Source organism: Balearica regulorum, chromosome 2 (assembly GCF_011004875.1).
Source record: "Balearica regulorum gibbericeps isolate bBalReg1 chromosome 2, bBalReg1.pri, whole genome shotgun sequence".
Lineage (NCBI taxonomy): Eukaryota > Metazoa > Chordata > Aves > Gruiformes > Gruidae > Balearica > Balearica regulorum.
The window spans coordinates 106,955,767-106,968,241 of NC_046185.1; the positions used below are offsets into that span (position 1 = coordinate 106,955,767).

The 12,475-nt window shown below is 37.7% G+C and overlaps 1 protein-coding gene across 2 annotated transcripts in view; it reads right to left on the minus strand.

Annotated features, from left to right (window-relative positions):
- ADCY1 (adenylate cyclase 1) overlaps nt 1-12,475 on the minus strand; it is a 170,414-nt gene that overhangs the window by 21,852 nt on the left and 136,087 nt on the right. For both annotated transcript variants that reach the window (XM_075745272.1, XM_075745273.1), the window contains exons 12-14: nt 9,779-9,868; nt 6,654-6,910; nt 5,897-6,023 (exon numbers count right to left, since the gene is read on the minus strand). In XM_075745272.1, coding sequence (XP_075601387.1) covers nt 5,897-6,023; nt 6,654-6,910; nt 9,779-9,868 — 474 coding nt within the window. The remainder of the gene's footprint in view (nt 1-5,896; nt 6,024-6,653; nt 6,911-9,778; nt 9,869-12,475) is intronic.

Here is a 12,475-nt window from a genome sequence, read left to right on the forward strand (position 1 = left end):
CTTCTGATGGAACTTTAAGGCATGCGATAGCTTTTCTTCTCCTTTCTGTCTCGGTTCAATACAGTCATGAAACTACTGGGAGAGAAATGCCAGTGACACTACTCTGTGTGTGCAGGTATGGGTGTGACAATGTTCACAACGATGGGACCACAGCCATGACTAATAAGCTGAGAACTCAGCTCTTGAGTGAAGAGCTAATGGCTCAAATCAAACCACCAAAGTCATGACTGGAGGGGTGGCAAAATCCTCTAAGAGCAGGGAAACACATTAAAGATGTCACCATTGCTGAGAAACACAGTAGAATGCTACATTTCCAACACACCTAGCAAGTGTCTCTTCCCCTGTTCAAATGCAAAACTGTTAACTACAGTTTTGACTCTGAGAGGTTGAGTTGCCAGAAATAAGATGAAAGACACTAAGGTCATGGAAGGCCCTCAAATATTACCATGGTAATGGCAGCAAAGCCTAAATAGAGGCAAATTATGCAAACAGCCGATCAAGGGAAATGTAGGTCAAGTGCTCTTAGCTTTTTGTGCCCTGGCCTATTTCAGGTAAGGCACTTCCTAGACAACAGGGAGAGAGGAGTGCACTGTCTCCTTATGGTTCAGGGAGACATTTGCAGGCAATGCCTGTGTGGGGTAATGCAGTGACATGAAGAATAAGCTGTGTTAGCTCTGCCTGACCTAGCCCCAGACCTAGAAGCAGAATGTTCATGGAATTAGCATAGCACTCCTTCTCAGCTACTTAGTCATGTATAGTAGCTTAGACCACACACTGGGTTAATACTGCCATATTGTTGCTGGTACCCTTGACAGAGTCTCTGCATCGACTGCACTTACAGCATCTAGACATACCAAATATCTAATATCCTGCCTTTAATAAAGTGATCTGCTAGAAGTATGAACTGAAGTGTACCTTCTGTGCTACTACTGCATAGAGTTTGAGTATCCATCCTCTTGCCCTGTGCTGCCTAAGACAGCTCTCATACATGCAACTTCTCAGGAGCTGCCTGGGGAAAGAGGAAAGATCTTGTGTCAAAGCCAGATAAGGAGTGAATGTCAGGTAAAAAAAGACTTGGTCATGTTCAGCAGTGAGGACACTAGAACTATTCCACCACACGGCTATATGGGGAGGGAAGTAAATTGATTATAGGTAATTTCTGGATCTTTTTTCAGCTTCCTGCTTTCTGCCCTTCAGGGGAATGCAATGAAAACTGTCTTTCCTCCTTGTGACTCATGAAATCCTAGTGCCTACTCTTTGAGCAGCTGAGATAAAAGGATGTGTAGGCATCACCCTTTCCCAGGCAAAACTGAAAAGGGAGAAGGGAGAAGGAGTACTTGGGGCTGGAGAAGTAAGATTAAAATAGCACGGATCACAGGTATTTACATTCCTGGTAGAAATATTATCCAGACAGCTAAATAGCATCCAAACCTTCATCTATTTGCCCCTATTCCTATTGGTTAATTAAGGAAAGCTGCCAGCATGATATTTATGCAATAGCTGCTGGCTCAGAAAACAAGCAGATTATTGCGAAAATAACAAGAAAGAAAATACATAGGCACGAGCAGCATAATTTTTCACCTTCTGCTTTTTGCTTATACCTGTTTGGTATTCATGGCAGCTAGGTCATTTTGCAGAACTTAACTGTATTTGCAGAGCAGCAGTATTTAAAAGCAGGCTTTGTTTTTATTTCAGACCTGGTGGCAAAATTTAAAATGTTCTTTGGTACTATGGCTTTTGACATCAATGTAATTAACAGCTATTGCATTTTACAAAGTTACACAGCATCCCACAGTTTTTACAATGCTGGTAACTGGTTACACATGCTCTGTTCATGAAGTGGTCAGAGCTGCTGTATCACCTGAGCTATCAGGAGACTGTTTAATAAGCACAAAAATGCTGTAGCCATGTCGCTGACTGAAGAGTAATCACATGAAAATTCACTGTTTCAAGATACAGCTAATAAGAAGCCAGGCGCTAGTGCTGCAGAAACATCATTTTTGTACCTGAAGGTGGCACTAAAATCACAGGGAAAAAAAACCCATCACACTGCTTCTATAGGGCCAGATTTATAAAAGAAAGGGCAAGCACACCTGACAAGTCCTGCCTGCCGACTGTAAAATACCTATTTCTTACAAGATCTCACAAATTAGAAAAGATAGTTGAATGATATTCTAGTATTCCCTAAAGAATACAACAATCAGTCATATCATTGTATTATTCTTATTTTCCTGCTCTGACAAATCCTGGGTGAGTGAGCAACTCTTTTTTTTGGCAGTTTTAGCTTCTTCATAAATATATTGCTTGTATTTATTTGTTCATTTTTTTCCCAGTTTTGTTGAATAATTTGCATAAGCAAAAGTGATTATCAGTCATAAATAAGTAAAATGCTCCTATACTTGCTATTGACAGTTATTGTCATACGAGGCACACAGTGTTTCTCAACAATGTTATGTAGGAAACAAAATTTTCCTCCCACAGCCTGTTAAGAATCTCCCCCCCCCAAAAAAAAACCTTATTTTTTTTTTTTTTTTTTTTTTCTGGAAATACTGTGATATTCAGAAAGGTTAAATTTGGCACAGAAAAACAAAATCAACAAGAACCTAGAACACCATTCATGTGTGAATAGTAAGTAGAAATATAAATGTTTTAACAACTTATCATCAATCAGAAAAAAATATTTTTTCCACAGAATGTACACAAACCATATTGTATTATCTCTGTTCAGGTTACATAGCCTAGATGCATGCAAATTAGATAAACTTTTCTTGAAACTGTATCATTTTTCTAAATCAGTTTTTCTTGTTTGAAATCTGCTTTTCCTCAAAACACATTTACTTCCTGATGTGGCAGACGAAATCTATGGAAATGGGTTTCTGTCAGACCTTAGCATAGATCACTGAGTATCTATCTATATATTCTTATTAATAATGGTATTAATTGCAAGATACCTTAAGTGTTCAAAATATCATTTAGTTAGTACTAGACTGTTGTTCATGATGAAGTAAATGAAAATATCTATGAAATCCTTCTTATTGCAGCTTATGCCACAAATGTTTTTATTCATCTAGGAACATTTTTACAGGATCAGCCCCACAATAAGCCTTACTAACAGTACACAAGCAAAGTGCTTACAGCTTCCCGAATAGCCCTTGAGTCTGAAATTATCCCAGTTGTAAGCTAACTGCAAAGCTTCCTAAAAATACATGTTGTATCGTGTTGGCACACCTTTCACATAGCAGTGGCTGGCTACTGGGAGACGTGAGCCTCCAGCTCTAGCAGTGCTACATGCAATTCAGTGTTTGCACAAAGAACTAGCACAGTCACTCTTAAAAACAGAAGAAAATCTCCACAGTCCCTGTGCGCTAAGTCAATGGTCTTTCTAAAACTTCTGCTGCCATGAATGTAACCGATTTAAGCCAAATGGTTCAATGGTAAGTAGTACTGTGGCTGTAGAGAAACATGACCAAGAATGCTGTTTAACCATATACAGGGCTCCTGCAGTCCAGCAGCTGCCACTCAGGAAGGTGGTTTTTACCTTTGTCTCCTCTTTGAGATTGTTAATTAGTAGCATGGAGTTTGCTAACTATTCAAAGGCAGTTTTAACATTTAGATATTTCCAACCAACAGTCTTCCCAAAGCTTTTAATACTCAGATTTTTAGTATGCCAAAGAGCCTGAGAAGTACAAAAACAATGCTATTTTTACTTATCCGTTTGAATAGGTAAGCACTTCTGTAACATCCATCACGGCAGTACTTCTGCATGTTATGTTAATTAGCCCTTGTATTCAGTATCATTTACAACCAATACACAGAGTGGAAACTAGGACAACATTCCTTACAACATGTTATCCACTATTATTTATTGTACAGGGAACAGATCTTCCATGTGGAATCAAGAAGAACAAGAGTATATGCCCAGACCGTCAAAGAGGCCAAGCATCTACCCAGCATACTGATTTCAAAGAATGGTAGTTATGTTGATCCCTAATTTCTGAATTTCCTACCTACACTGATTTTTTTTCCTTTCTGATTATTATCATGGAAATCTCACAGAGAAGATGGTACCACATAAGTACCTGATTTGCAATTGAGAAGATCTGAAAATGGCATTTGATCTTCTCAGATGAAAAGCCCTTTTTGAAATGATACCTGAAGATGCTGGACATTACTTAAATTTGATAGGCATACATACAGCTTAACTCCTCTTATTGTCCTTCAGAATAAGTGCACAGTGGTTTTAAAAATAGTGGTAGATGACTAGGTATTTCTGTAAAACCTGGCCTCAAGAAAACAGAAAAAGGTTGTATTTCTTCCTTTACTATTGTCCAGTTCTGGTCTTTCAGCAGGCAACCATCCCATTAGTTTCCTGTACTTGAATTTTTAAAACTAATCGATTGCTAATTTAAAAGCCAACTTAAAACTAAGCAGTATGTTCCTTATGGATGCACAATTCACCATGCAATTCAGAGCAGCTGGAATGATGAAAAGTATTTAAGATGCTGGAACCCACTCCTGACCTGTTGAAAGGCCAAAGGATAGCAAAACGGTCTCTTCCTGCTTGCTACTCTATTTCATGGCTAGGAATAACATACAGAATGTCTCGTATTCATGGACCATGTGGCACTCACATATCTTCACCATGTGCCATCCTTTATAAGGATATCTGCTATACAGCTAGTCATGTGCTGCTCTGAGTTTCAAAGTCAGGGGTTTTTTTTTTTGCCACCTGAAAACTATATTTGGCACCAAAGCAAGCAGAAACTATTATCAGTTTGTCCAAAACAAACTTCTGAGGCTGACAGGCACAGCACCTATCAATACTACAGGTCATAGGACAAAAATTAAATTAAGTGATCATGTGTTGTTGACACAGTTAAACAGCACGGAGTCCACAGAAATTATAGAACAAGATAAATTTAAATCATAAAGGAGGTGGACATGGTCTTGGACATCAAGAAAAACAAAAAAATCCCAGCAGATCTTAACTGTTAGGTAGAAAATCTGTAATAGTGGAAGATAATACAGCTAGGTCATTCCTGATTTCCTCATTCTAGGTAATACAGTAGAGCCTGGGATGTGTTTAACCCATGTGTTCCAGTCTTGATCTTTACATGTAAAAACAAGCACTGTGACGATTTATACAGTTCTCTTAACAACACATTTAACAGGGTGTAGATAAGAACAGGACGTGACCTCCGTGAACTACAGGAGCGTAAGAGTGTAAGATTTATCATAAAGGCAACTTCCAAATTCCACCAAAATAAACTTACATCTTCTTCAACTTTCTCCTTCCCTCAGGGGCTAGTGTGAAACACTTTGGAGGTGGGAATAGGACTGTTAAGAGGCATGACAGGAAGTTGACATTTCCTAATGCCCCTGCTTATGGCTAATATAGTTTGTATAGGTTTTGCCATGATTATGATAGTTAGGAAATATATTTTCAAAAAAAAGTCCATGCACTTGGTATCCACATAAAGTAGATATTTGCTTCTTTTCAGTTTACCTGAACATCAACTTACTTTCACCACTTTTTATATTATAAAATTAAAAAACCCCACGGATTTAATTTCTTTATCTGAAGTTTATACTGCTAACAGGGAATTTCCCATGTTTGAAATTCTCTCTATTCATAACGCACCTTAGATACAAATATATTACTTCATTAATGATGTACTGTTATGGAACAACTACAAATAAAAAAACCCCACCCAAACCACTTCTGCAGAGCAAATGAATTTTATAAGTCTATGGAAAGAAAGTTCTGATAATTTTTTTCTGTAAACACCAACAGACATGAAAAATTTTGCAAGTGTCTTAGTCCAACTAATTTGTTCTGAAAGTACTTGCAAATTTTGTGTGCATGGATACTAGAAAGAAAAGTCCTATGACTTACCTGCACAGCCCAGAGGTAGTCCAGACGCAGCTTCAAGTCCACCTGTCTGGAATGCAGTGCCAAAGCACAAGAGAATAGCAAAATGGCTAGTATTGGTTCATAGCCACGCATATAAAAGGAGCCACCCCTTAAAAGTAAAAGGAAAGTAAATGGGTTATTCCAGGTTTTCTAATACTTAAGACTGCATATTTTTAATATCAGATCCTTCATTTAGAACATGTGGGTACCCCCCTAATCACTGGGCTTTTCTGAAGAGGCTTATACAGGCAGGGAGATGGGTGACAGTGAATCTGATCACTGCATCACACCAACATTCAACTTCTTGAGGATACTATAATGCTATACATTATTGTAATATGTGTGCATGGTTTTAATTAGGAAATATAAAAACACTCAACAGCTCAAAAGCTTAAATGAAATTGGAATTGGTGAGGGCTGCTGAAATATGGAAGTGAAGTTTTTAGCAGTGTTTTTCTATTTCATATTATAATTAGACTGCAGTGTAGTTCAGCTGAGATACGTTAGCATAAAACTGCAGACTAACGGAGCAACAGGGGCTGGTTCCCAAAATCTGATCTCCTGTTGATGGATATTACTAGTTCCTACAATTGCTGGGGAGAGGATGGCTTAAGTACTTCTTATGTTCTACTGAGTATGTAGCAGCACTGAATGCTAGATGACAATTCACAGATGAGTAATCAATGTTGTGACTATCTCTACAGAAGTATCCATTGCTTTCACTTTGCAAGATACCTACCCCACTGCTTTTCTATAACCACTGAGTTCCAGAATAACTATGTACAAAATTGTAACAAAAAGCAGGAGAATCATTTTTGGCAAGGAAGATACACGTAGAAATATTGCCAAGGTGAGTGTCCCCACTACACAGGAAAGGAAAGCATAGTGGGCTGTGTCACATGGAAGTTCGTTCATTGTTTTATTTGTTCCACTGGGAGAAATGATGACTATTGAACTGCTGGAATTGGTATTCCAAACCCAAGGCATACAGCCAACCTAGAAAAGACAGGAGAGGGGGAGAAAGTTAAATATGAAATAAACAAATGCAGCTGCTATGGGGGCTGACTGTAGTTGGTTTCTAATTGGGAAAATATGGCCATGGAGTTCCCATCCAGCTCACTGCTCTAATAAAATCTCTCTCCTTTTCCTGTAACGCTTTACTCAGTTTTAGGTGGGAGACACTCTTTGTTCATTAGATGCCAGTAAGGCCAACCAATTAAAGTCTGGGCTTAGCTGAATAGTTTCCCTCTCAGTGCTCAAAACCAAGAGATTCTCAAGCCAACATATTCCTGATAAATTAAGGAACCTCAGTAAACATTTTATGTGGCCATGCAGGTGAGAAAGGTCCCTGTACAGAGCACAGAAAGAAATGTGTTTGTTTTATAGACTATGTAAATTGTATCATTCTCAATTAAACAAATATAAAACATATTTTAATCTTTGATTGGAAAGCTAAACATGAATAATATTTCTTTCCTCCACCTCAGAGCTACTTCTGCTATCACATATGATTCAAATACAAGGCCTCAGCTTTAATTATTCCTGCCATTTCTGTTATCCAAAGAATTCCATTTCCTCGCTAGACTGGGAAATAAAAAAAAATGTTTTAGTGCATTTCCTATGGGAAATCTGAGGAAATTTAACCTGCTTCTTCCAAAGGCAATGTCATGTACACATCTCAGAGCTGTTATCCAAGGAAGGGAGGAATTTCTGGCAAATAGTGCAAGTCCCTAGAGCTCCAGTTATAATTGCACTCCAACCTTCATTCCTTATAAAGGGAGAGGATGAGAGTTAGCATAAATGGGGAGAGTGGAATGGTAGTATGAAATTGATTTTAACAGGCACCGCCACATAAGCCCGGCCACGTACTTAAGCTTCTCTTTTGAAGTGTGTTATTAGACCTTTTTATTTCATCCTAACCACTGATAATGAAATTTTATAGCATGCTGTAAAATAACTGACAACCTGAAAGGTGATTAAGCAATATATTTTACATGGGGTTGTAGTAATTTAAAAAGATGAGACATAACAGATAAAATGTGAGTTAAACTCATAATGTCTAACTTTAGGAAATGAGATGAGAGTAAAGTGAAAAATCCATTTAATGTAATTTTGTTCAATATCCTTAAAAATGCTGTTCATACTAAACTCATCTGAAAACATAGGCATGCATGAGGACTTCATAAATGATGTGCAATCCATCCAGGAAAACATCACCTGCTTTACAACTAAGAGTGAAACCTCAACACCTATCTCCTCTGTTAGCTGAGAATTCTAGAGGCTTTACTTTGCAGGAACTAGTAATTTCTACTGATTAAACATTTCTCCTAAGCATATCAATGGTTACAGGCCATTTTTGCTTCAGTAAAGGATAAAGTTATATTTGTGACCTGTTGTTGGTAAAGTTGTAACTGAATGACCACTGCCTTGTTGGAGGCCAGAACTTCTGAATTCTAATCTGCCTTCTTCCACTGATACTCAATGTTGTCTTATGACGTCTGTTTCTCATTTTCACCATCTTTAAGTGATAACAATGGTGCTTGTTTCATTTGGTCAAAGTGTCAGATCTATGGGAGCTGATCCACACAAGTCCCAGCTGTCATAATATTAATCTCAGTTCCAAAGTCAGATACACAGAACTTGCCGAGATGCTAGCTAGCCTGGAGGCACTGCACATGTCTATGCATTTTGGGCTTACATGCATATTAAGAACCACATATATATCTCTGTGCTATTAGGGCTGTGTGTTACTCACACAGCTGATGTTCAGGAATTCCCAGAAATATCTGAACATAGGAAATTCTTGGCACTTCTCAGGACATTGGAATTCACATACTCTGCTCATTCAGTTCATGTGGATCAGTTTGGTAGATATTCTCAGGGTAGGTCCAAGGACGAGTGAATACAGAAAATAAGGGGCTTGGCATCTCAGTTAGCACTGTGAATTGCTCATGAAATCACTATCTTCCTATTGGTCAGAACACATTGCCTAAATCCCGCAGCAAGGCATGCTTTGAGACATCTGCCTCCTCAGCATTTCCAGTTGTGTTTAGCGTGCTATTTTTGTATGGATTCTTTCCTTTGGGTACCCTAACATGTTTAATTCATCAGCATTAGCAGCCAAAATGCTGAAATTGAGCGCTAGGAATTTGACAAGGCAACTAAATGCCAAATACTTAGGCAGAAGTTTAAATCCCATTTGACATTCAAGTCCACCATGTAGAACTAGCTGCTAATCTATGGTAAAAGAAGCTCAATTTTCAGAAGTATTGAGCAAGTTCACTTCATACAAGAGAAGCTTCTTAGACATTAGATGTGAATGTATTATGTAAGTAGCACAGTGTAAGCACCTCTTCTCTTTAGGCAATACTTCCATATTTTAAGATCGCATTATCTCTTCTGATCTGTCTGGACTAAAAATATCCCCGTTATTACACAGAAATATGTTCTGTAAGTTGCCACATAGAAGTAAGTAATGCTGTTTGACACTATGCCTTGTCTGTCACAAAATATTAGCCATTGAACTAGTAAGCAAGTTGAATATTTAAAAATAGTTTTCCCATGACATCAGCAGACTATGTGATACTAAGGTTTGATATAAAAATCTAATGATTTTTATAATCTTGATTAGGTATCATCTGTGCAATTTGCTAATAGCTTTGCCATTCCTAGTTCAACACCCTGACTCAGGGCAGTGAAAGTTCAAATTATAGCAAAGGGCTTTTTGAAAAAACATGCTCTGCAAGTATGAATAATAGAGTAAGAATTCACCAGATGAGAATATAGTATGTGTTTAATGGATCCATACCAGGTTGTTCTTTAAACAGAATGCTAAATTAAGCAATACTTGACTGAAATACTCACCACACATCCTTGAGCCACGGAGTATATTAAGATCACAATAAAAATACACAAAATGGTACGAATTTGTATTGTCAGGCACCCTGGAAAACACTAAGGAAGAAAAAAAAAGATTTATAGATAAAGATTTTAAAATATCTTTTGAAGTGAGGTTGTTATTTTTTAGTAGTCTATAAAAATAAGTGAAGAAAGGACACGGAAAATTTGTCTGCACTGCAAATTATGAAACAAGCACGCATTTATTATTGTATACATGTGCTTTAATGGTAATTGCATTTTTGGGGGTAATAAATGTGAAATTATTATTATTGTACATTATTTCTCACTATAATTAAAACTCTTTGAAAACTTAATAGGATGTCCAGTCATAATGCAAATAATAAATTAGGATGGCATTTAATTTTGTTTCCATGGGGAAAATATGCGAAGCATCTTTTGCCTTGCAAATTATCAGCTACAAATAGTAATCCAAGAGAACGTACTGTGGTAGCATAGAATTTTGGAGTGGTATTTGTGTCCTCTGCTATAACAACCACGCTAAATGCCAGGGTAGTTTTAATTATCAGGATGCCTTAAAAATATTGAATTTGTCAGAGCAGAAAGAGCAGTAGAGAACAAAAATGTCTGGTGGAATGGAGTCTTGTGAATCTCTTGCTCATCTCCATTTTTATCCTGATTCCATCACTGTGAAGTGTGAAGTGCTTGCTGCTGCGAGCATATATGAAGCCAGTAACAGAAGGTAAGAGAGAAAGGATAAGTCTGTCAGGCTCTAGTACTTATGCTTGTTCCAATCATACTGATCTACTCTGGTTTCAGGGAAAGCTGCTTTCCTTCTTTTCCTCTTGCATTAAGAATGTTCAGGGCATCTGTTATCTACTGGATCCACGATACATCTTTCAGACCACATGACGGCTTTCAGTGACTTCAAGGGGCAAGAATCAACCTCAGGAAACATCAGATTTAAAGGAGGAACAACTCTGTGTCCCTTAAAAGGAGGACGCTCCGACTTAACAAGGCTGGATTTGACTTAAGATCAAATGGAGCAAGCAAACAGCTAATTTTTCGATGAAAGTCACCAGTCTTGAAGAAAAGCTGTTCACTTCACGGGTATCATCAACATCAAAAGCATAGCTTACAGCAGGCAACAAAGTACCCATAGAGGGGGGCTTCTGTGGCCTTGGCACAATAGAAATCATGTATTGAAACTCCTCCCCTTCCTTTCACATATGCAGAGACACTTCCCCTCTATGTGTGACCATGAATTAAAAGTTTGAAACATTATAGGTGAACCAGCTTCATCTAGGCTGTGAAACGTGACAATACCACAATTACAGAAAAAATGAAAAATGTGTGATCTGCCAATACTTTCTGGCTTCAGTATGGATTAAGTCCATGTAAATGTCGGTGGGGAACAACGAATGTAGTATCAATCCTAGATTTATATAAGCGTATTATGGACCTGAGTTAATTGGCTACACCAGAAACCAGTTTAACTATTAGTCAGCATCAGTAAAATATGTTGGGATACCTGAGGTATATCACCTTTAATAAAACAGTGAGCATATTGTAGAACAAAACCTTTAGATTGTAAGAACCTCACGTTGAAAAGCTGTGTCTCAAGGGAGAGGATATAGCAGTGTCCAAAATTACACTATGAAAAAAAGAAATAGACTATTTCTGCATTTATTCATCATCGTGACAGAGTTCAGGTTGGAAGGGACCTCAGGGGGCCTAAAAGTACTACCTGCCTTGACACCCAGGGCCATTTCTGCAGAGCTGGTAGTCCCCAGCTTATGTCATTGCAGGGAGTTCTTCCTTCTCAGGGTCTGGGCTTTATATTTATATTTATATTTATCTGTGCTGTATTTCATAAGATTGGCCCATTCTGCCAATCTGTCCAGATCTCCCTCAATGGTCATCCTGCCGGTGTGTTGTTTGTTCCCCTGAAATTGGAGTCATCTGAAAACTTGCCATGAATATACTCTATGTCCTCTCCAGTTGGTGATAAAAATGTTAAACAGGTCCTAGGATAAACTCCTGTGGTACCCCACTTATTACTGGCTTCCAGGCAGAGTACAACCATTAACTGCTATGCTTTGAATGTAATCATCCAGACAGTTTTTTACCCATCAAGTTGTCCACCAAACTAGACCAAAATCCTATGCACACATGACGTGGAATGTGTGTGCTTTTATACATATAAATAAAATACAAAATAATAATTTTGTTTGAAGGAAATATATATATTCCATTAATTCAATTTGCAACCAAATGTTATCTACTGCTTGTTAAAGAGAGAATCCCCATAGTTTGAAGATAATACAGCATGGTTAATAGTGACAAAGCAAAATGCAAATTCAAAGACAATGTGTCCTGACACAGTGCACAGACTTTTTTTTTTGTGTGTGTGGTACCTATATGTTCTAAATGTTGACATGTTAACTATTGGGTTAAAAAGGAAAAAAAAACCAAAAACCCAGAACCTTTAAAAGGTAAGGTATGAGACATGTCTGAATTAAAACTCTGACTGACACTTAAAAGATTTATACTTCTGACTTTTGGTCATTCTAAGATTGCATCTGTTCTTTTATGATAGCATAGCATTTTGGGCTTCATTTTCTTTGTTTTCTTTTATTTGTGGAATTTTTATTACTTAAATACGTACTGTGAGATCCTCAAAATGCTAGGTAACTGGTACAA